Genomic DNA, 24603 nt, shown 5'->3' with positions numbered 1-24603 from the left:
TCTGATAGATCTTGTTCCTAACGTTTTGCCTGCATCTGTGGTTGGCATCTTCAGAGGTGCATCACCAGAGAGAAGATCTGTTATAAAGAGAAGGCTGGACACAGTGTAATAATGAACTTCTCTGTGATACACCGCTGGAAGCTCTGCATCCACAGATGCAGGTGAAACATTAGGAACAAGATACAAATACACAGCCCAGAAAACCCACAATAACCAACATTGAAAATGATGCTGTTTGGGGTGGGGAATCTACCCTGAAACAGCATCACTTTCAATGTTGTTTAAACTAGGGAGCCCAGAGTATCCCCTTAAGGTGGATTTAAAAGGAGAATCTGGGCTTTGTAGTTTAAACAATATTAAAAGTGATGCTGTTTCAGGGTGGATTTCCCGCGTTCAAAAAATAGCATCACTTTCAATGTTGTTTAAACTAGGGAGCCCTGGGTGTGTTCAGATTTGTGTGTTGGGGCATGTTCTATAATGTGATAGTGACTTTGAGATGACCTGGTGCAGAAAAATGTTGTTTGGTCGTGGTGGGGGAGGGACGCTGCCCAAATGGGGGGGGGGGGGCGCAAAACTCAGATTTTGCCCCGGGCTCCATTTACTCTAGCTACACCCCTGCCACCACCTCCTGTGGCAGCATATTCCAAACACCAATCAAATGTTGCGTGAAGAAGTGTTTCCTTTTATTAGTCCCAATTCTTTCCCCCAGCATTTTCAATGTGTGCCCCCTGGTTCTAGTATTGTGAGAACCCGGTTCCTCCAGATCAGAGTGCACCTGCTCTTAGCCACCACTAAAAAGGATTTAGGGCCGATTTCCAGATTTTCACACATGTAGATCAGTGGCTGAATGGCTGAAACGAGCTTTACGGGACACACACAGAACCTCTGATCAAAGCTCTTCGAGCTTCAGACCCGATTCCTTTATTGATCTAACCCCATCAGTCAAAAGCCAACCCCAGTGGATCTTCTGATGCTCAGGCTCAAGCTTTGGCGAGCTGCTAGAGAAAGAGACACGCAAGCAGAAGTCACCGAGAAGGCCTTTTTGGGATCGTGAACATGCTGCTATGTTAAACAGCGGAGAGACCTTTGCATCTATATAAAAGAGCACACTCACGATCACTTGATTTTTAACCAATAATAGGTAGTGGCCCCTACTGAACTCACTATCCAGGGCAGGAACAGCAGTGAACATAGGGATTTAAGGAACTAGGGATTGGGGGTGGCGATAACATTGCAGATACTAGTCATAATCAGCCTTTTCCTGATGTGCCTGAAACTTGTAGAACTATTTGTCTTTTCCATACATAACTACAGAAAAGAAGAATGCACACATATTTTTGAGAAGAAGAGGAGGAGTTTGGATTTACACCCCACCTTCCTCTCCTGTAAGGAGACTCAAGTTGGCTTATAAGGAGACTCAAGGTGGCTTACAAGCTCTTTTCCCTTCCTCTCCCCACAACAGATACCTTGTGAGGTAGGTGGGGCTGAGAGAGTCCTGAGAGAACTGTGACTAGCCCAAGGTCACCCAGCAGGAATGTAGGAGTGCAGAAGCACATCTGGTTCACCAGATAAACCTCTGCCACTCAGTTGGAGGAGCGGGGGAATCAAACCCGGTTCTCCAGATTAGAATCCACCTGCTCTTAACCACTACACCACGCTGGCTCTCAGTGAGGCAGTGAAGGTGCATTCAGACAATCTCCGCCACGCTTCTGCGTTGAGTCTCCTTTTTTTCATGAATACATGACCGTCATTCCTATCCTCCAAATCCTGCTTCAATGAGTTCTGATTCGGCTCAGCAACAAAACTACCAGTGGGAATATCCCAGCAGGTTCTCCAACGTAACTGAAGTTCCTGAATATTTCATACTCCTCTAACAATGTACTTCAGAGGCTGAGCTACACCCCTCCCCCCCCCCCCCACAGCCTCTTCTGGCTCTATTGCATTGAAGATAGAAAGCGTCTATGAAATGGCACTGAAAGGTCCAAATTCCTCAACAAGCAAATATTCTGCGACTGGCATAAATTATATGAAGTTGGATTTTTCTGTGCATGTAAATCAGAAGGGCTGGTATTTTTATTTTTGTTCCAAGATTTTTATTGATTAGCATCTGCAAAAGATAGAGACTAAGGCAGTGGTGGAGAACCGATGGCACGGGTGCCAGAGGTGGCACTCAGAGCCCTCTCTGTGGGCACACATGCAGAGTTTGTCATGTGAGGGGGCGGAAAATCACCCACACACACATACACATCTAGGCTGGCCTGGGAACGATCCTTTACCTGGGAGTAAGCTCAGTTGCTGGCAATGGAGCTTGCTTCTGAGTAAACCCTCCTAGGGTCGTGATTCACCCATTTGAAGCGTTGCACGGTTGCTTCACCAAGCTTACTCCCGAGTAACGTGTGGCTCAGAGACAACCATTTTTTCTAAACTAAAACCTCAGTATTCAGGTTAAATTGCCGTGTTGGCACATTGCGATAAATAAGTGGTTTTGGGTTGCAATTTGGGCACTCGGTCTAGAAAAGGTTCGCCATCACTGGACTAAGGGAAGCTGAGAACTGCTACATCTGACCACTGGGGGCACTAGAAACACATGCCTCCACTGATTATTTGTCATAGCTTTGTCATCTCAGTTTCATCTGTGCCATCGGGAGGACTATCATGACGCACCTTTAAAAAACGAAAAGGCAACCGTAGTTAGTGTCCTCCAGATTTTGCTTCAACATTTTTTCATTGGAACTCTGTCTAGTTTCACCTTGAATTCCCTCTGCAAATCAACACCAATGTTTCGCTTCAAGACTCTTTCTGTATTCTATGCTCTGAGACCCGCAAGGTGCACAAAGACTGACCTGTCGAAGCAGAAAGGAGACCACGTCTGTTGATTCCCAGTAGCTCGCGTGGAAGAGGTGCGGTAAGGCGACTGTGGGGAAGGCGGTTAGTGCATCAGGGCAGTAGAGAGCATAGTCTATCCTTTTGGTCCCCCACCATTTGGCAGCAACTGAAAGCAAAACAAAAGATGGCAAAACTCCCAAGTTTTGGGTTTTTTAAAAAAGAAAATGATAATAACCAATCAAACGTCAGAATCCAAGTCCTTGGCTCCTCTGATAACAGAATTTAAAGAACTTCCTTTTAAAGAATATCTTTACCGCAAACTTCACTGTTTTACACCAGTCGTGGCTTCCCCAGTGAATAAACCTTGAGAACTTTTTGTTGAGAACTCTGCTGGAAATTTCCTCCAGTTCTTTGGGACACGCACCACAAAACTAATCTGTGGTGCTGAGGAACTTTCTGTGCTCTGAAGCCAGGTTTAATGACAGTCAAGCAAGGACAACATAAACCAGACAGCAGGGTCAAGCCTTTATTAAATTGAATACAAGACAGCCCTGACAGACAGATATGAATAGGCAATGAGTCCAGGGTCTGCAACCTGCGGCTCTCCAGGTGTTCCAATTGGCCATGCGGCTCTCCAGATGGCCAACTGGCCATGCTGGCAGGGGCTGATGGGAATTGTAGTCTATGAACTGGAGAGCCACAGGTTGCAGACCCTGTAACTGAAGCATTTCAGAATGGAAGCTGGTTGTTTTTGCACTCGGTATTAACTATCCATTTCGCATGCCCGAAACGTCTCTTTTAAATATTTATTTATTTAATTAATTAAACTTCTATAAAATCCATTTCACACCAATCCCAGTTAAAACCACATATAATTATAAAAGTTCAGATGGCGATTAAAATTGTTTCCCCTTCCCCATTCTTGCACCCACAGGAGGCCAGATATTTATCACAGGATATATTTATTTATTTATTTATTAAATTTGTAGGCCGCCTCATCCCCGAAGGCTCGAAAGAGTAATGAATCCGTGTGCCTTTTTAAAAATAATGAGACCAGATTTAGATGAGCTCGGTGCTGTTTGTGGCAGGTAGAAGATCCTCAGATGATCCTGCCAGTTCCCTTTTCGTCCATGAGGAGAGGAAGACACTGGGAGGTATGCTGGGTGGGAAGTTGTGGGGGGGCGACATTAATTATTGTTCCTGCAGAAGAAGCAGGCGAATGCTCGAGCTTTTGAACAAGAATGACTGAAACGAAAAAAGATTTTCTAGAGGGGATATATCAAGCCAAAGAGTCGACTTAGTGGTCCAGAGGTGGCAACTCTATGTGAACGTATCTTGCCTCGTGAAGACTTTATAGAATCCACTTTAAAAGTGTGACTTGCAGTCTTCCTTTTTCCCCCAACTCAAAAGGCCTGTTATTTTGTCATACCTGAAAGATATACACCAGCATGTTTTTCCCACGCTCAGCTCAAAAGAAGTGATCAGTTGATGGCATGACCTAAGTACCTCAGGAAATAGCAAATTCTGTAATCCATCAACTCTCTGGCTCATTCCGCACATGCAGAATAATGCACTTTCAAACTGCTTTCGGTGCTCTTTGAAGCTGTGCGGAGTAGCAAAATCCACTTGCAAACAGTTGTAAAAGTGGTTTGAAAACGCATTATTTTGCATGTGCAGAAGGGACCTCTTATTCCAGCGTTCACTGCCCTTCCTTCTTGTAATCTTCCAGTCATGGAGAAACTACGCCTGGCACTTACCTGTTCAGAGTTTCTCGTTTTAAAAACACACATTCTTGCACAAGCCTTTTACAAATCAATGACAGAGCATCCAAATCACTAGAATCAAAAGAAAGCCCAGGGAAAAATCTTGACTATGAAGTCTGTCCTTCTGCTCACCTCTTGTTTTGTGATTTAAAAGCAGATGTAGGAGGGAGAAGAAGAAACACCGGTCTGTTATGAGAATCCCCATTTATTTGCATCCATGTCACAATTTGGAATTTTGACAGCAAGCTCAGATGAACTTGTTTGCCTGATTTCGAAAGTCTGCTTGTTTCTTTTTTTACAGCTCTGATGTCTGTGGGCCTTTCCCCACTCTCTTCGATCCCCCCTATGCAGCGCGCTGTTCTCAGCACGCAGCATCCCAGGCGTGCTCCCGGGCGTCCCCACGACCCTGCGCGGGGTCATCAAAAGGCACCGTTAAGAAGAGCGCCAGGGGGATGCCGCGCGCTGAGGGGGCGCGGCAGCGTCGGGACGGCTGAGTTGTCACTGCCCCTGTCGTGGGGAGTGACGGGGGACGCCGCGCTACTCTCCTCAAGTAGCACGGGGCTTAAGGTAAGTGGGGAAAGGCCCTGCATCAAGATCTTTGGTCTTTTTTCTTAGTACGTATGTGTCTTCTTTTCCTTTGGCAGAAGACAAACATTTGGTCCAAGATTTCTGAAATACTGGTGCACTTTTCCTAATAATTTATTTTCTCCATCCACCAGTACACTCTCCTTGGAAGTGGAGACGTTTCAACTTTGCCCTTCTGTTCATCAAGACATGCTTGCTCTCGTGTTATCCGGGATTCTCCTAACAGGATGGTCAACATTTACCCTTTCCTCCTAAGAAACTGTGGTGAAAATTCCTCACATGCTGAACAGAATGTTAAAATTAAGAACCGAGCGCGCTCCACCAGTCAAGCCCTCTGTTAGTGGCAGGAGAGTTGACCTTCAGAGCAGAAGAAAGTGTTTGTTAAAAACTGAATGCTGAGATTGCAAAGGGCCCTGATGAAAGTGGACCATTTATTATTCTGGAGACAGGTGACAGAGATGGTTAGTTAGGTGCTGTTTTCTGAGCTCCCCGTCTCTCTCCAGAATACCTTTGTTGATGTCCAGGTCTCGAATCAGCAGGATGGAATCCACTTCCTGACGGGGGAATTTTCCAAACTTTCTTCTAAAGGGATTCGGGGACTGTTCAGGTTTAGATGGTCTATGTCTTTTGGGCAAGGGTTGCGTGGGGCTTTGTGTGGGAGGGCAAGCTGGGCTAGTAAGCTAAAATCCCTGCAGTGAGCGAGATGATGTTTGTTTTCTAAAAGGAATAAAATTAGAACACAAGAGAAACGTACCAGTTAGCATGCGTGGTCACCTGATATAAGACGGATTTTTTAAAAGAATGCTGCTTCAGCAGCAGCTGCTACCCTGGAACAAGAATCTTCACTGTGTAATGGAAGGTAAGCTGCAGCAGCCATTTTGTGGCTGGCTCTATCTCCTTTGGCAGCCATTTCGCAGCAGCTGTTTTGTGGCTGCTCCAGTCATGGTGCATCGTTTGCAAAGGTACCCACAGGCTCAGAAAGGCTGTCCAGAAAGGGGAGGGGAGAGCTACTGATTTGTCCTCTGCACCATCATAGCAAATGATCGACAGGAGACATTGCAGCTGCCAGCTCAGAAGGGGACTGATGCAGTGGTGGGATCCAAAAATGTTAGTAACAGGTTCCCATGGTGGTAGGATTCAAACTGTGGGTAGCGCCAATGGGGCTGGGCTGGGCACGACGGGGGCAGGGCATTTCTGGGCGAAGCTGTGGCAAGGACGCAGCCGCTGCGCCGGTCCTTGGGTGGGAAAGGAATGCACGCAGGCGCAGGCTGCCACGCACGCCGGTGCACCTCCTGCTAGACTGCTTCAAGTTCTGCACGCTACTGCTGAGAGGAGGGGCGTAATGAAGGCAAAAATCACGTGGCAAAATCACCCATTAGAAACCCCCTCTCGGCACACACTAACAATTAGTAACCTACTCTCGGGAACCTGTGAGAACCTGCTGGATCCCACCTCTGGACTGATGTCCTGGGAGGCAAGCTGTGTTCCACCATTTCTTACAAAGCTTCAAACTCAGTCTGGACCCTTTAGTTTCTGCCCCTCGTTGATCAGGTGCAGAATGACAGTGCAGTCTTAAAAAAACTTACTCTAAGTGCATTCATTACTACAGGCTTAGACTGGAGTGACTTTGCTAAGGATTGTACTGCGAGCTGCTCTTCAGCTGCCCCCCCCCCTTTTCTGGCTTGATCGCCTACTTCCCTTTAGGGTTAGCACACTCAAATCCTTCAAAATCCTTCAAGCCCTTATGGCTGCACATAATAACTGTCATCGAACTGCACCAACTTATGGTTGGCCTCAGTGGTGGGATCCAAAAATTTTAGTAACAGGTTCCCATGGTGGTGGGATTCAAAGTATGGTGTAGCGCCAATGGGGCTGGGCGGGGGACGACGGGGGTGGGGCATTCCTGGGCGGGGCTGTGGCAAGGACGCAGCTGCTGCGCCGGTCCTTGGGTGGGAAACAAATGCACGCAGGCACAGCCTGCCACGCACGCCGGTGCACCTCCTGCTAGACTGCTCAAAGTTCTGCGCGCTACTGCTGAGAGGAGGGGCGTCACTAAGGCAAAAATCATGTGGCAAAATCGCCAATTAGTAACCCCCTCTCGGCACACACAAATAATTAGTAACCTACTCTCGGGAACCTGTGAGAACCTGCTGGATCCCACCTCTGTGAGGTTTTCAAGGCAGGAGACAAGCAGAGGAGGTTTGCCATTGTGTTCCTCTGCACAGCAACCCTGGTCCTCTTTGGTGCTCTCCCATCCAAGTACTAACTGAGGCTGACACTCCTTAGCTTCCAAACTCTGATGAGGTTGGGCCATTCAAGCTGCTATGGATGTATATAGAAGAATAAAAATGTGATAGAAACACATGCTGAAGACTCAGGGTCCCACACTAGCAAGTATAAGCATGCTCATGAATACAAATCTGTGGGGAAAGGGAGGGCACAGACACCCTCTTATATGTACTCCGCCCCACTGAAACCCCAGCAGCTTTGTATTGTCGAAGGCTTTCACGGCCGGATTCAACTGGTTGTTGTGGGTTTTCCGGGCTGTGCGGCTACCAGACCATGGCCACACAGCCCCGAAAACCCACAACCACCCAGCAGCTTCATTTGAATCAGTAAGAATTTGGTCTTTTCGGGCAAATTGAGCTCAACAAGACTGGAGGGCTGGCAGCTCTTACTTTAGGCTCATGCCGCACATGCAGAATAATGCACTTTCCAACTGCTTTCAGTGCTCTTTGAAGCTGTGCGGAATAGCAAAATCCACTTGCAAACAGTTGTGAAAGTGGTTTGAAAACGCATTATTTTGCCTGTGCGGAAGGGGCCTTTGACAAGGAAGAGACACAATTACAGATGCCTTTCAAAAATATGAGTGGTCACACCATTCCAAGGAAAAACACAGTCAGAATGCTGTTGGTGCAACATTGGTTACCACGGCACGAATGGGCTGCTGGGGGTGGTCTCTCGTGGAGTGGTCAGTCTCAACTGGGAATAGGGCTGGAAAAATCCTTCCGAGTTCTTAAGTTCCATATAAACATGATGCTGCCTTGTACTAAGCCAGAGGGCCAGTCATCTGAGACAGAGACCAGGGTCATACACGGAGATCTTTCCAGGCATTTCTATCCCATTTAACCACAAATGTCAGGCGCTGACCTCGGAGATCTGTGCACTGAAAATATTAATGATGATGAGGAGGAGTTTGGATTTATATCCCCCCTTTCTCTCCTGCAGGAGACTCAAAGGGGTTTACAATCTCCTTGCCCTTCCCCCCTCACAACAAACACCCTGTGAGGTAGGTGGGGTTGAGAGAGCTCCGAGAAGCTGTGACTAGCCCAAGGTCACCCAGCTGGTGTGTGTGGGAGTGTACACGCTAATCTGAATCACCCAGATAAGCCTCCACAGCTCAGGTGGCAGAGCGGGGAATCAAACCCGGTACCTCCAGATTAGATACACGAGCTCTTAACCTCCTACGCCACTGCTGCTTGATTAGTCGTGTTTTGATTGTTTTCGATTCATGATGTCTGCCGTGAGTCTCAGTTTTCTGGGGGGGGGGGGGAAGGTGGGCTTCTAAAATAAATGCATAAATAATTTGCACACCTCATGATGTGAATTCACCCCCGTGTGAATATCAAAGGGTACAATATGATGGACGTTCTTCAGCACCAACATTCGATTTTAGGACCTTGGGGCCATGACCAATGACAGAGTACTTGCTTTGCATTCAGAAGAGCTTGGGTTCAATGTTTAGAACAGTGATTCCCAAAGTGGGTGCCACCGCCCCCTGGTGGGTGCTGCAGCGATCCAGGGGGGCCGTGATGGCCACAGGTAGAAACATTAATACATATATCTTTCTGTTTAATTGCTATTAAAATTTTTAAAAAATTAATTTCCAGGGGGCGCTAAGTAATATTTTTTCTGGAAAGGGGGCGGTAGGCCAAAGTTTGGGAACCACTGGTTTAGAAACTCCAGGGTAGCAGGTGACTGAAACACTGGGCCTTTCCCCACTTACCTTAAGGCCCGCGCTACTTGAGGAGAGTAGCGCAGGGTCCCCCGGCACTCCCCACGAGAGAGGCGGCGACAGTGCAAGCCGCCCCGACGCTGCTGCTGTCGTGCCTCCTCAGCTCGCGGCATCACTGGCGCTCTTGCAAAGGGCGCCTTTTGATGACCCCGCGCAGAGCGTGGGGTCGTGGGGACACCCAGGCGCACGCCAGGGATGCCGCGCGCTGAGAGCAGCGCGTGGCATAGGGGGGATCCGGTGAGTGGGGAAACACCCACCGATAGCTGAGACCCTGGGGAGCTGCTACCAGTCAGAAGAGGCAAGACTAACCTTGGCAGATTTGACCAAAGGTCTGACTCATTAGTCGGCAACTTCACGTTTGTTTGGAAGGATTTTTCCGTTGCTGCTTGGGAATGAGACACGCGCGGTAGCACACAAAGGCCTTTCCAGTCATGCAACTTAGGAAGGTTATCATGTGATGGAGATAACGTGTTATCCCACCAATGTATTTCATATCACTTCTGATCAGATTACGAGTCAACATGCCTTGGGGAGGGGAGGGTTGCCAACAGTATGACCACAATAAAACGTTTAGGTCAAGGAAAAGTGGAAAGAAACTTTAAAAGTGATCTGGGGTCCCACTCTGTACCCTAGCTGAAGTCATTATATAAATACCTAATGAAAAGGGTTACAACAACTTAGTATTTATGTAGAACCTTAGTGTGTTTAAAACGCTTCACACACATTATCTCAGGTGTCCTTACAGCAATCTGGAAAGGCAGGCTAACGTGATCCCAGAGTTGCAAATACTGCTAAGGATGAAATATAGTGGACTCCCTAAAGCCATGGTGGTGAACCTTTGGCACTCCAGATGTTATAGACTACAATTCCCACCAGCCCCTACCAGCATGGCCAATTGGCCATGCTGGCAGGGGCTGATGGGAATTGTAGTCCATAACATCTGGAGTGCCAAAGGTTCGCCACCGCTGGCCCTAAAGGCTACTTAGAAAGTTTAATATGGACCTGGGACCTTCCAGCTCATAGCACAAACTCTGGACTCCGACGCTGCAGCACTTCTCACGTTTCCAAGTTTTAGCTAATTTTCTTTGGCTCCCATCAATGCAAGTTGATCCAATACAAGGTGTCAACCACCGATGCTCACTAGATAGCATGCTAGACATTCCCTCTCCTCTCCCCTCCCCACCCGTGGCATCCCTTTTCTACTGCCACGTGGATTGCATGGCTTGTGCTACAGTGGTGGGATCCAAAAATTTTAGGAACAGGTTCCCACGGTGGTGGGATTCAAACTGTGGTTGTAATAGCACCAATGGAATGGGGGCTGGAGACGAAAGGGCAGGTGACGGGAGCGTGGCCAGGCATTCCAGGGGCGGGGCAATCCTGGGCGGGGCTATGGCAAAGACGTAGCCACTGTGCCATTCCTTGGGTGGGAAACGAATGCACGCAGGCGCAGGCTGCCACGCACGCCGGTGCACCTCCTGATAGACGGCTTCAAGTTCTGCGCGCTACTGCTGAGAGGAGGGGCGTAACTAAGGCAAAAATCACGTGGCAAAATCACCAATTAGTAACCCCCTCTCAGCACACACAAATAATTAGTAACCTACTGTCAGGAACCTGTGAGAACCTGCTGGATCCCACCTCTGCTTGTGCTTCCTGGAGAACTGAGAGGCAAAACAAAATCAGAATTCAAAGGATGCATTTTTTTTCCAGACAGGCTTGAGCCTCAATGCCTCTCTCTCTCTCTCTCTTTCTTTTTTTTAGAGATTAACTGGGCCAGGAATCTCTTGTTCTTTTAGACGGATCTATAATCTCAGGGGTTGTCATCACCGGATACAGAAAACCCTCAAAGAAGCAGGACTGCAGCGGAGTCTTCCCCGCCACTCGGAGTCTTCGTGCAGGGAACTAACTTGCAGGAAGGATCTTGCCTTTGATGCGAAGGAACACTTACTGTTGGCTATGTTGGAAGCAGTGTAACTGTCTGCCATTCCTGACACCTGGCTGGCAATGCTGGCCTCGCTGGCTCTCCGGAAGCCCCTGAACTGGGGGGCTGAAATGGGAGTAGAAGGGGACGCGTTTTCCATGAAGACGCCACCATGAGACTGAACAACATCCGCTACGGAGACGAAACAGGGAGATCGAGAATAAATTAGACCAAAAGGACGCAGGGCGTGGCGAGACAAGAAGGATGCAGACACCGAATCAACCCAAAGCGTGCACAAGCACAAAAAGGCAAAAGGTGATGATGATGATGATGATGATGATGATGATGACGCAGACTTCAACCCAAACCTTTTAGAAGGAATAAGTGTTCCAAAACGAGCTCCGATTGGAAAATGAAACACACACGAGTAGTGCAAGCAAAACACAACGGGGCAGCAGTTAGGAAGCCGTTTCCCAAAAGATGAAAACAAATGAATCATCTTAAAAGAAAACAGAAATACAGAGATCTCAATCTGAGGGTTGGATAGATTTACATGAATGCCAGGCACTTATATATGATCTGGGAACATCTGGCATTCCCAAAGGAGAAGACCATTAACTGGCGGACCAGTTCTGCAGCTACCACAGACCTTTCCTTCCAAAGTTCACTGAGGGATATCTTTGGGGAGTTTTCTTGAATTACACGGTGTAACGGCCAATTTCCCAAGAACAGGGGCTTTTCAGCGGAACAGGCAATATGGAAAGGGGTCCTGAATGCAGAAGTTTAAAATCCACTGGTGCAAAGTTGGGTTTAGCCTGAATGGCCAGCAGAAAAGGACTAATTCTCTGTGCCTTTAGCTACTTGATGAGGAACTGTCAATCTCCAGCAGAGCTACTCAACAGCACAGGGTTATAAGGAAGGCACTTTTGGTTGTCAGGTTGCAAATCACAGAATTTGTGCTTTACGAACATAAGAACAAGCCAGCTGGATCAGACCAGAGTCCATCTAGTCCAGCACTCTGCTACTCGCAGTGGCCCACCAGGTGCCATTGGGAGCTCACATGCAGGATGTGAAAGCAATGGCCTTCTGCGGCTGTTGCTCCCAAGCACCTGGACTGTTAAGGCATTTGCAATCTCAGATCAAGGAGGATCAAGATTGGTAGCCATAGATCGACTTCTCCTCCATAAATCTGTCCAAGTCTCTTTTAAAGCTATCCAGGTTAGTGGCCATCACCACCTCCTGTGGCAGCATATTCCAAACACCAATCACACGTTGCGTGAAGAAGTGTTTCCTTTTATTAGTCCTAATTCTTCCCCCCAGCATTTTCAATGTATGTCCCCTGGTTCTAGTATTGTGAAAAAGAGAGAAAAATTCTCTCTGTCAACATTTTCTACCCCAGGCATAACTTTATAGACTTCAATCATATCCCCCTCAGACATCTCCTCTCCAAACTAGAGTCCCAGACGCTGCAGCCTCTCCTCATAAGGAAGGTGCTCCAGTCCCTCAATCACCCTCGTTGCTTGCTACTGTGGATGCCATGCCTTCATCTTGTAGACAGTCTTTTGCGAAAAGCTTTTCCAGTCGAGGAGAATTGTACCTTTCTGCTACCACCTGAATTAAAAAAAACCCCTTTGGGTCTGAATAGAACTACTTTAATTAGCTTAATGGATTCTCTTTACCCTGCTTTATGGGTTGCACCTGCTGCCCTCGAACAGCTAGATGGCTTTTCAAATGTATTTCCTTAAGCAGCCACATTTAACTTTAAGTACTGGGGCGATGAAGAAATTCTGTAAGCGATACGGATCACAACACAAGTCACTAAAGCTGGAAACCGTGAGTTCTCTGATAGGAAGGAGGAAAAAGACTTGGTTTGTTTGGCCTGTGGACTGTCACAGTTTCTAACCTAGCAGGATTCTGCTCCTGACACAATGTTCTTTTCACCGAGAAAACAAATCTTTCCATTGATGTGCCCTTTCTTATCTGCAGGTTGCTTTCATCCGCTAGGCTTCCAAAGCTATGGCATGCTGTTAAGCAGTAGCTGAGCCTCTTGCCCCATACCACGAAGCATAGCAAGAGCCTGTTCACACTGCGAATTTCTTTAGCTGAGAGGAAGTTCAGAACAAAGTTGCGGAGTGCTGACAAAAAAGCTAAAGTGTGATTCCAGATCAGGGGGGGATTGGATCTGTGAGCCTGTGGCAGAAACGCAAGGGCAATCTCAAAACATGAGTGTTTCCAACACTTCATGGGATACGGAGCACGTGAGTTATGGGATACCCTGCTGATGTCCAACTCACAACTCCTCAGTCAACAATGACATGTGACACACTCACCCGCAGCATTTCCCCATTCCTGAAAGCAGCAGCCAATGGGGTGGCAGAATACCCTGATTGTAATGATGTCTCATAGTACCCCTTATCTTATTGGACATTGCAGGGAAACTGCAGGCACCCACGCCTAACTCATAACATCAGGTCTGGGTTTCGGGTCTTCTTCCTTCCCAAAGCTCTGCCCTGTCCAATGTGAGTGAAGAGATGTAGAAAGGAGAGGCAATCTGTCTGCATTACTCTCACATGTCAACTTCAATGCCTTTCTGAAGCACGGTTGAAAAAAAGAAAGCGACCATGCAGAATAGCAGCAGCGACAGAAAACAAACTGATCTGGCAAGCAGAAATTACTTGAGGAACCAAGGTCTTGAAAGCTTTCCCACATTAACAATGAATGTTACTCATAAACACTGTCTGAATGGAATACTAAACAGATTTGGATACACTAAAAAAACCCTCCCAATTGTACAGAGTGCCAGCAAAGCAACGACAGGGGAAGAGAGATTCTGCTTTCCACGTGGCATGCCATACAAACAGGAGTTTCCTCACTGAAATATGTGCATGAACTAAAGATCTAGACTCGGTTTCATCATTGTAATAAATATACCTTGCATTAGTGCTATACCTCCCAGAGTTTTTTTAATTGAGAATCTTGTGATATTTGCGGAGTCTTTTTTCAAACCACAAATTCCCGCAGGTCAATTGGTGCAAATCAAATTTGCAAACGGCCGTGCAAGTTTCTAGCCCTGTGGTGGCGAACCTTTGGCACTCCAGATGTTATGGATTACAATTCCCATCAGCCCCTGCCAGCATGGCCAATTGTAGGGGCTGATGGGAATTGTAGTCCATAACATCTGGAGTGCCAAAGGTTCACCACCACTGTTCTAGCCTGTATTTTTGCAGGAAAATGCTTGAAAAAAAATACTGACACTGAAGCAAGCAAGCTGATATAGCATGTAAAAGAGGACACAGGGACATTAAGTTGAAGCCTGCCAGCCGCTTTCATGCTTTAAAGTAACTGTTGATTGGCACTTCCAAGAGCTCTTCAGTGGAACAGAAGTGTGGCATTTCTGTCCCCAGGGCAGGGGTTTCTACAGAGCAAGATGCATGTGTTACAGTGCGTTATATGTCTGCCAGCAGGGGGAGCTCCAGGCACACTGTCTTGGGGTGGGGAGTCTTTTGGGGGCAGTACCATTCCCACATTTAACACAAAGTCAGGCCAACCTCTGTTTGGGGTCAACAGCTTGCTTCCCTTGCCCACAGCAAACATGAATTCGTCATCTGCAAAAGCTACCCTTCTGCAAGCTGTCACCCCGCTCAGTAGCAAAGCATGTTTGACTGGCTGTAGGATTAGGGCTTACGTTGAAAATAGTGAATTCAGACAAGTCACTAAAAGGGACTCGCCAATCACAAACAACCATCTATGTCAGTGATGGCGAACCTTTTTGAGACCGAGTGCCAAAATTGCAACCCAAACCCCACTTATTTATCGCAAAGTGCCAACCCGGCAATTTAACCTGAATGCTGAGGTCTTCCGCCCCACCCGCTCGAGCGGGGGCCAGCCTGCTCTAGCCTCCAGCAAGTCACACTGCTCTGTGCCTCTCTAGCATCTCTGCCTCCTCTGCGCCCCCTTCCCCCCTGGGGCAGCAGGCACCTGGAGTACAGGCACCAGGCCCGCCAGCTGAGTCCTCCCTACTCACTGCAGTGCTCGAACGTGCTCAGTGGCTCAGGCCAGCCTAGATGTCTGTGTGTGTGTGGGGGGGGGGGGGGCGGGGGGATGAAAAATCACAATGTGCCACCTCTGGCACCCGTGCCATGGGTTCGCCATCTCTGATCTATGTGAAAAGAGAATTATGGGAGGCTGCTCGGTGCCACTAGGAAAACAAACAAACAAACAAACCCCTTCCAGTGACTCAGCTTTTAGCTGAATCACTTCCCAGCCTGCAGCGCCAAAGAGATTCCTCTCTGGCTGCCAAACCACTTCCAGCTTTAAGTCTGGAAATGCAAAAATCTCAGCCCCGCTGGCATCACCTCTCACACAAGCCGGATCTCCATCCTTAGCGAGGGCCTCAGTCCCAGGAATGGCAAAGAAAAGAAAGCTTTTGCTTCTCTTGCTTGCCGGTTGTCAGAAGACCGAGGGAGTGGAGTAAAAACGTCTAATGCTCCAGGAGACAGGAAGTGACATTTTGAGAGACGCAAGAACCTCTTCCATAGAGGTTCAAAGTGAAAATAAAAAGGGGGGGGGGGGCGAAACATCATCCCAACATAAGCAGATGGGTTAATGGTAATTAACAGATCCAACGCAGCCCTCTTTTTTAAGTTTACTTGCTTCAGTTGTTTAAGCAAACATTAAAGTAAACGGATGCTGGATAACCCCCTCATGTACTTATCTACTGCTCTGTAAAGCAGAGGCGTCCAACTCATTTGTTACAAGGGCTGGCTGTGATATAAATTTGACTAGATCTGGCCTGGGGGTGCTGCCTAGGCTGACTGCAGAATGGCACTGTGGGAGTGTCTGGACTGGTGAGCCCACAGCAGGGTGGGGTGGCAGCCTTGAAGGAAATTATCAGGCCTGCAAGCCAGCTGAGACAGCCTCCCCCGGCTCCTGATGTGGCCTGGCAAGCCCAGGGGCTGGATCCGGCCCCTAGAGAGGGCTTATCACAGTGGTGGCGAACCTATGGCACGGGTGCCAGAGGTGGCACTCAGAGCCTTCTCTGTGGGCACGCATGCACAGAGTTCGTCATGTGATAATAATGTAATTATTTCAGGGAGATTATTAACATTAATCCTAAGACCTAGTTTTGGGAAAGCAGTGTAGGTAACCCTGTTAAGCACTGTTAAACCCTGTTAATTTTCATGGGAAGAACGAAAGCGTGATCCTTTACCTGGGAGTAAGCTCAGTTGCTGGCAATGGGGTTTGCTTCTGAGTAAACCCTCCTAGGGTCGTGATTCACCCGTTTGAAGCGTTGCACAGTTGCTTCAAAGCAAAGCCACTGACTACCACCAAGCTTACTCCTGAGTAATGCACGCCTCGGAGCCAACCGTTTTTTCTAAACTGAAACCTCAGTACTCAGGTTAAATTGCCATGTCGGCACTTTGCGATAAATAAGTGGGTTTTGGGTTGCAATTTGGGCACTCGGTCTCAAAAAGGTTCGCCACCACAGGCCTAGGCTGACTGCAGAATGGCACTGTGGGAGTGTCTGGAATGGTGAGCCGGCAGCAGGGTGGGGTGGCTGCCTTGAAGGAAATTATCAGGCCTGCAAGCCAGCTGAGACAGCCTCCCCCGGCTCCTGATATGGCCTGGCAAGCCCAGGGGCTGGATCCGGCCCCTTGAGAGGGCTTATCAGGATCCCGAGCCTGCTCAGGCGCCCAACCCACTTGCTCCCAATCCGAATGCTGCCCCTTGCTGTAAAGGATAGTCCTCTAAAGAGGAACAGCTTCCCTGACTTTGTATTCCTCTTCCCAAAGGGTCCAACCCAGCTATTAAAAAAGGCAGAGAAAGCTTTCACGGCTCTTAGTTCAATCTGGTATCTCCCAAGCGTCACCTCCGCCCCAAGCACACGACAGAAAAGACAGCAATGGGAGAAAAGGACAGATTACACACGGTCAACAAATCCAGAATGTTTACTGGAAGCATCTTGCCAATTCAGGATGGGAACAGGGATACTGGTTTCCATGAAGCTGTCTTGGTTCTGGAGAGCAACCAGGGGGCTGCTTTCTACGAGGAGAAGAGGGTTGCTCTGGACTGTCTCAACTAGAAGCAGATGGGGAAGAAAACAAATTGGGGCGAGAACAGCAGACATGAGGCCACACAAACCGTTAACACAGACTCACAACTGAGGTGTACGATGCCTCAGGGAATTTTGTCAAGGAGTTCAGACATGGGAAACGTCAAGGGTCTAATCAGATGCGGGGAAGGTTGAGTTGCATGAGAAGAGCTTTCAGGAGAGAGGCAGGAGGCAGAGGAATGGGGGAAGGAATGGGCTGGAAAGAAGCACTGACTCATCTTTGTACAGCTGCCTTTCACCTCACTACCAAGAGAAAAGGAACTGTGGGGGACAGGTATTGTCGAAGGCTTTCATGGCCGGATTCAACTGGTTGTTGTGGGTTTTCCAGGCTGCGTGGCCGTGGTCTGGTAGATCTTGTTCCTAACATTTCGCCTGCATCTGTGGCTGGCATCTTCAGAGGTGTACCCCAGAGGGAAGTCTGTTACACACTGTGTCCTGGACACAGTGCCACGGCCTGGACACAGTGTATAACAGACTTCTCTCTGCGATGCACCTCTGAAGATGCCAGCCACAGATGCAGGTAAAACGTTAGGAGCAAGATCTACCAGACCATGGCCACGCAGCCCGGAAAGCTCACTACAACCTGTGGGGACAGGCTTTAGAGAGGAAAGTTGGGGAGGGAAGATACCAGAATCCTCTTCCCACCCACCCTTTATTTCCACAAAATTCCTGTATATTTAGACACACTTTACACCTGCTTGTCAACGATCCAGATGCACAATACAGGTCTGCTGGAGTCACATCCTGTTAGACCCAGTGGTGGCGAACCTTTGGCACTCCAGATGTTATGGACTACAATTCCCATCAGCCCCATGCTGGCAGGGCCTGATGGGAATTGTAGACCATAACATTTGAAGTGCCAAAGGTTCGCCACAACCTGCGTCCCTCCAGATGTTCATGGACTACAAATCCCATCAACCCCAATTGGCCATGCTGGCAGGGGCTGATGGGAATTGTAGTCCATAACATTTGAAGTGCCAAAGGTTCGCCACAACCTGCGTCCCTCCAAATGTTCATGGACTACAAATCCCATCAACTGGTGGCCACTATTATAAGCCACTTTGGTAGGGGGCTGATGGGAATTGTAGTCCATAACATTTGAAGTGCCAAAGGTTCGCCACAACCTGCGTCCCTCCAAATGTTCATGGACTACAAATCCCATCAACCCCAATTGGCCATGCTGGCAGGGGCTGATGGGAATTGTAGTCCATAACATCTGGAGTGCCAAATGTTCGCCACCACAGCCCTAACCCATCTTCAGCATCACTATGCACAGCTGTGCTTTGAAAGACCTCGCAGGCATCACCAGGTGGAGGAGGGAACACAATAGCCCAACATGGCCACACACCCCTGCCAGGCTGAGTATGAGTGCAAGTGCTCTCTGGCTACACAGAGCCATTCTGGCTTCAATTTGCACAGCTGTGCATTTCACACTTGGCAGAAATCCAGAATCTGGCTTCCGGGCGGCTATCAGCCAATGCATGTGGCTCACTGGACCTTAAGGAGAATTGCTCCCAAGTACAAGTTCTAGATGTCAGAATCTCATCTTATTTATTTTCCCCCTCCGGGCTTCATGAGAAAATGTGTAGCTGGCAGTCAGCTGAATCCAAAGTGAGCTTTGAGCAGGATCGTATAATGCTGACGTCTCAGTGAGCTGGAGCAGGGGTGTCAAACTCATTTCTTACAAGGGCTGGATGTGACATAAATGTGACTTGGTCGGGCCAGGCCCGGAAGGGGGTGTCTGCCTCGGCTGGCCCCAGATGGCACTCGGGGGGAGCGCCTGGACTGCTGAGCCTGTAGCGGGGCAAGGGGGCTGATAAGCCCTTTCAAGCCAGCCACCCCAGCCCACTGCAGATGTCTTTGCCGCCCTTTTGAAGACGGCTGTCAGTGAGAGCCTCCCATGCACGCAACGCTTCTAGCAGGCTGTCAATCTCTTTTAAAAACTGAAGCACTTAGTGCTTTTATGACATTAGGCCATTTAAAAAGACATTTTTATAAAAGGAGGGAATCTGCTCTGGGGGGCGGGGGCGGGGGGAGATCATGTTGACATAGCTACTAGCCAATCAGTGCTGATGCCCCAACAAAATGTCACCGTGGCACTGAAAATAGGGCTCACTAGGCTCTTGATACTACAGAGCCCACAGCAAGTCTTCTACAGATTGGGGATTTCTATATCGTGGCATTCAGTGCATATTTATACAGACTAAATACTCGTGAAGATCAGCCTGTGATTTACTGGTTTATCATTGCTGGGTTAAAGGAAATATTATGACTTTCAGATAAATTTTCAGATAAGCTGGGTATAAAATAATGAATCCATTCAAGGCGTTGGAAAAAGGAGGGTAATTTGCCTTTCACTAATTACATATGATATGTATTGTCGAAGGCTTTCATGGTCGGAATCACTGGGTTGTTGTGTGGTTTCCGGGCTGTATGGCTGTGTTCTAGTAGCATTTTCTCCTGACGCTTCGCCTGCATCTGCGGCATTGTAAGGTTGTTTCTGTTTGCTAGCAGCTTGTTTCAACCTTGGAGCTACATTCCTGCGTCTGGGCACCTAGCCCGGGACTTTCGTTCTCTCTTGCTTAGCCTTGCTGCGTGCTTGCTACTGTTCTGTGTGAACCTGTCTCTGGTGGGAATAGTTTGATGGGAAAGATGGGTTGTTTGGGCTGGGGTTTTCACTGGAAAATGTTTGCCTGTAAAAGCGGCTGCTTGGGGGGATTCTGGTCAGAGTTCGCATTGTCTGTAGAAGATCATGATTGCCAGATCAATAAACAACTGATACAGTTACTTTTGGCCTGGTCCTTGCTGATTCCTTACAGGCATCCTCTGAAGATGTCAGCCACAGAGGAAGGCGAAAATGCCACTAGAACACGGCCATACAGTCCTGAGGCCACACGACACAACACAGGATACATTTCTCATGTCCATCCCCAGGTGGGGCCGATAGGTGGTGTGAAGAGTTCAGGAACATTCTGAAAGTGTCAGTTGGAGGATGTGGCTCAGAACACAGGAAGGGCAGTTAGTGAGTGAGGGTTTAACTGAAGCTGAAGCCCAGTTCGTTTTTTTTCCAGAAGTTTTCTTTTGTTAATTCGTTAGAGCAACTTGTAAGCTTGCCTGTTATATGTAATAAACTACAAAAAAGAAGAAGTTTCTATGAGTGTATTGAATCAATGAAAGCGAATTCAAGAGTAGAAGGGGACTGTGGGAGTCTTCCTTGACATGTGAGTAGTGGCAAAAGCCAGGAGGGATTTTTGGGAAATACACTCAGTGAAAGGCATTTTGTTAGCAGAAGCAAAGAGTGTAGAATTTGGCTCTAGTACAAACCACGAGATTTCAGTTGAATGTGCAGAGATGGATCTAGACCAGTAGTGAAACCCCTCACGATCTAAAAAGGTGAATGAAGTGCAGGTCACACTGGAAGAGCTCCAGAATATGCACACCATTTTTCTCAGCTGAGCCAGAATCAAGCAGCAGAGATGGTAGAAACTCCAAGAGTTGGGAGCCACCAGGACAGCTGTTGAATGGCTTAAAGGGAGTTGAGAGACATGGATAGAGAATGACCAAGAAAGGTCTGCTTAGTAATAACACCCCAAGAGGACTACCCAGAGTTAATGCAACCAGACGCGGGATACAGTATAGATACAGACGATTCCTCAGTACCAACCAGCACTGAGGGATGGATGAGGATGTTGCAAACCCGTTTATGCAACGCACAAGAAAACCACCATGAACTTGCTGATGTCATAGGATAGACAGAGGGAGTCGACTGCAGCTTAGCAGAAGAGACAGTTCCCCAGAGTATCAGCTAGGGTGAGTCAGTGGGAAAGTTTTTTAGCTTTGTTTGGGAAGCTGCCTTGAGAGAAAAATGAAGTTTCCAGAAGAGAGCAAGTGAGGGCGTTATGGCCTTGCGTTGTTGGAGATTTAAGCTCAGTTATTAGGTGAACTTACACTTGGGGAAGCAGCCACCTATGAGAATTTTTTAAAAGGCGAGGTAGCTTTAGCCAGATTTGGAAAATCTGAGATCCAGTTGAGAGAAGAACTGAGGGGAGCTTTCCTAAGAGGAAGGAGAGCTATGCATTGCTTTTGTATGGCTCGATTGAAACTTATAGTTCAGCAATGGTATAGGAGCTGCAAAGGTTCAGTCCATAGAAGACTTTGCAACTTGATAGCAAGAGAGCAATTTTTTCACATTTACTCCCCGAAGAAAATCTCAGCTCTTGTTCAAGCTAAAGAGAACTTAGATTTATCTGACTTGGCTGCTTTCGCATGACCAGATGGCCGCCATATAAAAAGCAAGGAAAAGAAAACCAGCACGAATTTTAGCTATCAGAGAAGAGAGAATTGTTTAAAAACCAACCCGAGAAATATTGAGTTTACGGGTAAAGATGGAGAAAAAAAGTTTGCTTCAGAGAAAGGACTTCTTTCCAAGGCCCAGTAAACCACGGCTGAGAATCTATACACCAAGGAATATAACCTGCTTTCTGTGTGGAGAAAGGGGTCCCTTCAAATCACAATGTGCAAGAAATAAGAGAGAGAAAACAAAGAGTGCAACATGTTGGAAATAATCGGGTTTTGGTGCAAAATGAAGATTGGGAGGAGATTAATGATTCACCAGAGTAGTTCTGCGTTTAATTTTCCAGTGAAGGAGAAGAGCCGGGTCACCGTGGTGATGAAGAACTCCCTGCTAAGTCCTGGAGAAACTCTGCACTGACAACTAAGAGATATAAGCTGGTGATGAGGGAACTTGTTAAATCCACTGGAACAAGAACCAAGAGTGATGGGGAAATGGGAGGAGATTACAGCTGGTTGATGTAAATAGTGTGGATATCTGAAGGGAACAGAGACAGTGTGGGTTGGAGATCTCAGGGCTATAGAAAGTGATGGCATACTTAGGGGAAGTTGTGGAATTTGGAAGAGTTCTGTTGACACAGGGGGGCAGATATAAGTCTCTATCAAGCAAGAGAAAGTTGTTGAAAGCAAATAGAAGTCATCAGTTGGTGGGAAGGATGCAGGTTACCCCATATGAAAGGACCCCTATGTACTTAGGATTTAGTACTGATTCATATCCAGGACTCCCCAGAATTGAAAAGGACATATATGCCATTGTAATGCATGATGTTTTCCTGATATGCCTTTTATAATTGGAGACAGATGTGTTTGTACCAATCTAGACAAAATGAACGCATGATAGTTACTAGGTCAAAGTGCTAAAACAAGCACTGAGAAAAAGAGAGGAAACAAGAGAGGCTCAAAGGGGGGAATTAGAAGATGTATTACATGAAAAGTTTCCAACTAGGATTCCTAAGAAGCTGGAAAAAGAGCTTAGAGTCAGAATATATAGGTGAGCAAAAAAAGAAAAGGAAGTGGGAGATTGGGAAGTGGGACTTGACAGCAAAAGCTGGAGTTAACTAAGTCACAATTGGAGGGAAAGAAAGATGGAGTCATTAAGCACTCCTAGTCCAGCTATGGAAGTTGGGGAAACTTTCCAAATTTTGAGGGGATAAAAGAAAATGTATGTCATGAAAGGTCTGGAGCAGTTTAAAACTGAACAAAGAGATCATGTACTACTCTTTAAAAGAGTTATGTGAAAAAGGCAGGAGGTTGCTTCTGGAGAAGTAGCATCTAAAGAAAATCCTGAGAGGATTTATATGGCAATCTGGCTTATTGTATCGCCAAAAATGGAGGCAGGGGCTTTTTCTGAGGGAGAGGAGAAGAAATGAGTAACCTTACAGTTAAGTAGAGATTCCAAGAAAGTACAGGGGAAGAAATTTTAGAACTGGCTCATGGTGTCCCATTGGCTGGACACCTAGGAATAAGAGAAAGGACTATGGAAAAGAATCTCAAGAGGAGGCAGTTTTTTTTTGGCACAAGGGGGTTGACTAAAGAAGCAGTTAAGGATTTTTGCAAGACATGTGATGATGTATGTCAACGTGGTTGGAGCTGCACGCTACTGATAGAACTAAGGTGTGAGCCCTACGAATCCCTACTCCAGTAATTGATGAACCCCTTTGCAAGGGTCAGTTTGGACATTTCAAGGTCCTTTACCTAAAAGTAGTTCGGGAGAAAACAGTATATTGTGTAGTTATAGTTGACCATGCAAACCAGATTTCCTTTGTGCCTTTTTGTGTGAGAAACATTGTTACATCTGTGTCAGTAGCTAAGGCCTTAATGGAATTTGTGTCCACATATGGTGTGATGAAAGTACTGAAAATGACTGATCAAGCCCCCTAATTTGATGTCACCAGGTGATGAAAATTCTTCTGTGAGTTGGTTTCAAAGGTTCAGCATGCCCCTGTAGTGGCATGCGTGATAACCCTCAGTCAAATGGTTTAGTGAGAGAGAGGCCATATTCAAGAACTCACAGGACAATTGTTGAAGTCTTATGTACTAAAAGCATTCAAATTCATGGGATCAAGCAGTACCATATTTGACGCTTGCTTTCCTCCTCGCGTGATTCAGCCATCCAAGAAAGCCTAGGATTTAGTCCAAATCAGTTATTGTTTGGTAGAGATATCAGAGGTCCTTTGGGCTTAGCTAGAGAGCAAATTAGGAGAAGGCTTTTTACTGAGCAACTCTTGTCCCAAGGATGTAAAATGCATATATTCTGTGAGCTGCAAAGGAGAACTCCCTTGCAGGAAGTAAGGACAGCTGCAGCAAGAGAATTTAGAAGCAGGCTCAGCAAAAAAGCAAAAGACCTACTTTTGATGCTAAGGCTAGACCACTTGCCCGGCTTTTGCAGTGGGTAATAAAAGTTTTATTACTGTCAGTGGATAAGCCTGTTAAGTTGGATGTGGCTTGGAAGGGACCTTTATGTGATAATACAGGTTTTACCCAATGACAATTATGTAATTCAAAGAAGATGATGGGCAGAAGAACTGTGCATGCTAGATAGGATTGAAACCGTATTGTGAGAGATCTGTAAATGACTTTTTTCCAGTACAAGTTGACACTAACGCAGATGAGTTTGTGGAATGGAATTTTGAGGAGTAGTTCTGATGTGAGTAAAAGTCTCGAATTTCAGATGGTTTATCAGAAGGGCAATGTAAGCAAGTTAGACATTTGTTAAAGGACTTTGGAATTGTTTATTTTACTGAAGACAGCCTGCGGTTTGACTCCACCTGATTTCCACCACATTGACACTGGAAGTGCTTCGCGACCTATTAAAAAAACCACACCATACCCCTATGCTAACAATCGTGATGAAAGAGAGTTGTGGAGAAGGAGGTTAAACAAAATGTTGAAGTGGGATATTATTGGAGCCTAGTAACAGTGCATGGGGAGCAACTCCATAGTACTAGTGAAGAAAAGCAAGTGTCTGAGGGTGACCCTCCTGAATTTCAGACTGTGTGTGTAGAGCTTTAGAAAAGGTTAATCCCTAATGACA

General features: G+C 47.1%; 1 protein-coding gene across 1 annotated transcript in view; it reads right to left on the bottom strand.

The window, feature by feature from the left end:
* PITPNM2 (phosphatidylinositol transfer protein membrane associated 2) overlaps nt 1-24603 on the bottom strand; it is a 242925-nt gene that overhangs the window by 15135 nt on the left and 203187 nt on the right. Inside the window, 5 exon segments of the mRNA XM_048514019.1 lie at nt 2844-2992; nt 5683-5820; nt 5823-5891; nt 11135-11299; nt 17036-17185. Of these exon segments, the coding sequence (XP_048369976.1) occupies nt 2844-2992; nt 5683-5820; nt 5823-5891; nt 11135-11299; nt 17036-17185 (671 nt within the window).

Source organism: Sphaerodactylus townsendi, linkage group LG13 (assembly GCF_021028975.2).
Source record: "Sphaerodactylus townsendi isolate TG3544 linkage group LG13, MPM_Stown_v2.3, whole genome shotgun sequence".
Lineage (NCBI taxonomy): Eukaryota > Metazoa > Chordata > Lepidosauria > Squamata > Sphaerodactylidae > Sphaerodactylus > Sphaerodactylus townsendi.
Note: the sequence above shows the minus strand (reverse complement) of the source record. Positions and strands in the feature narration are given on the sequence as shown.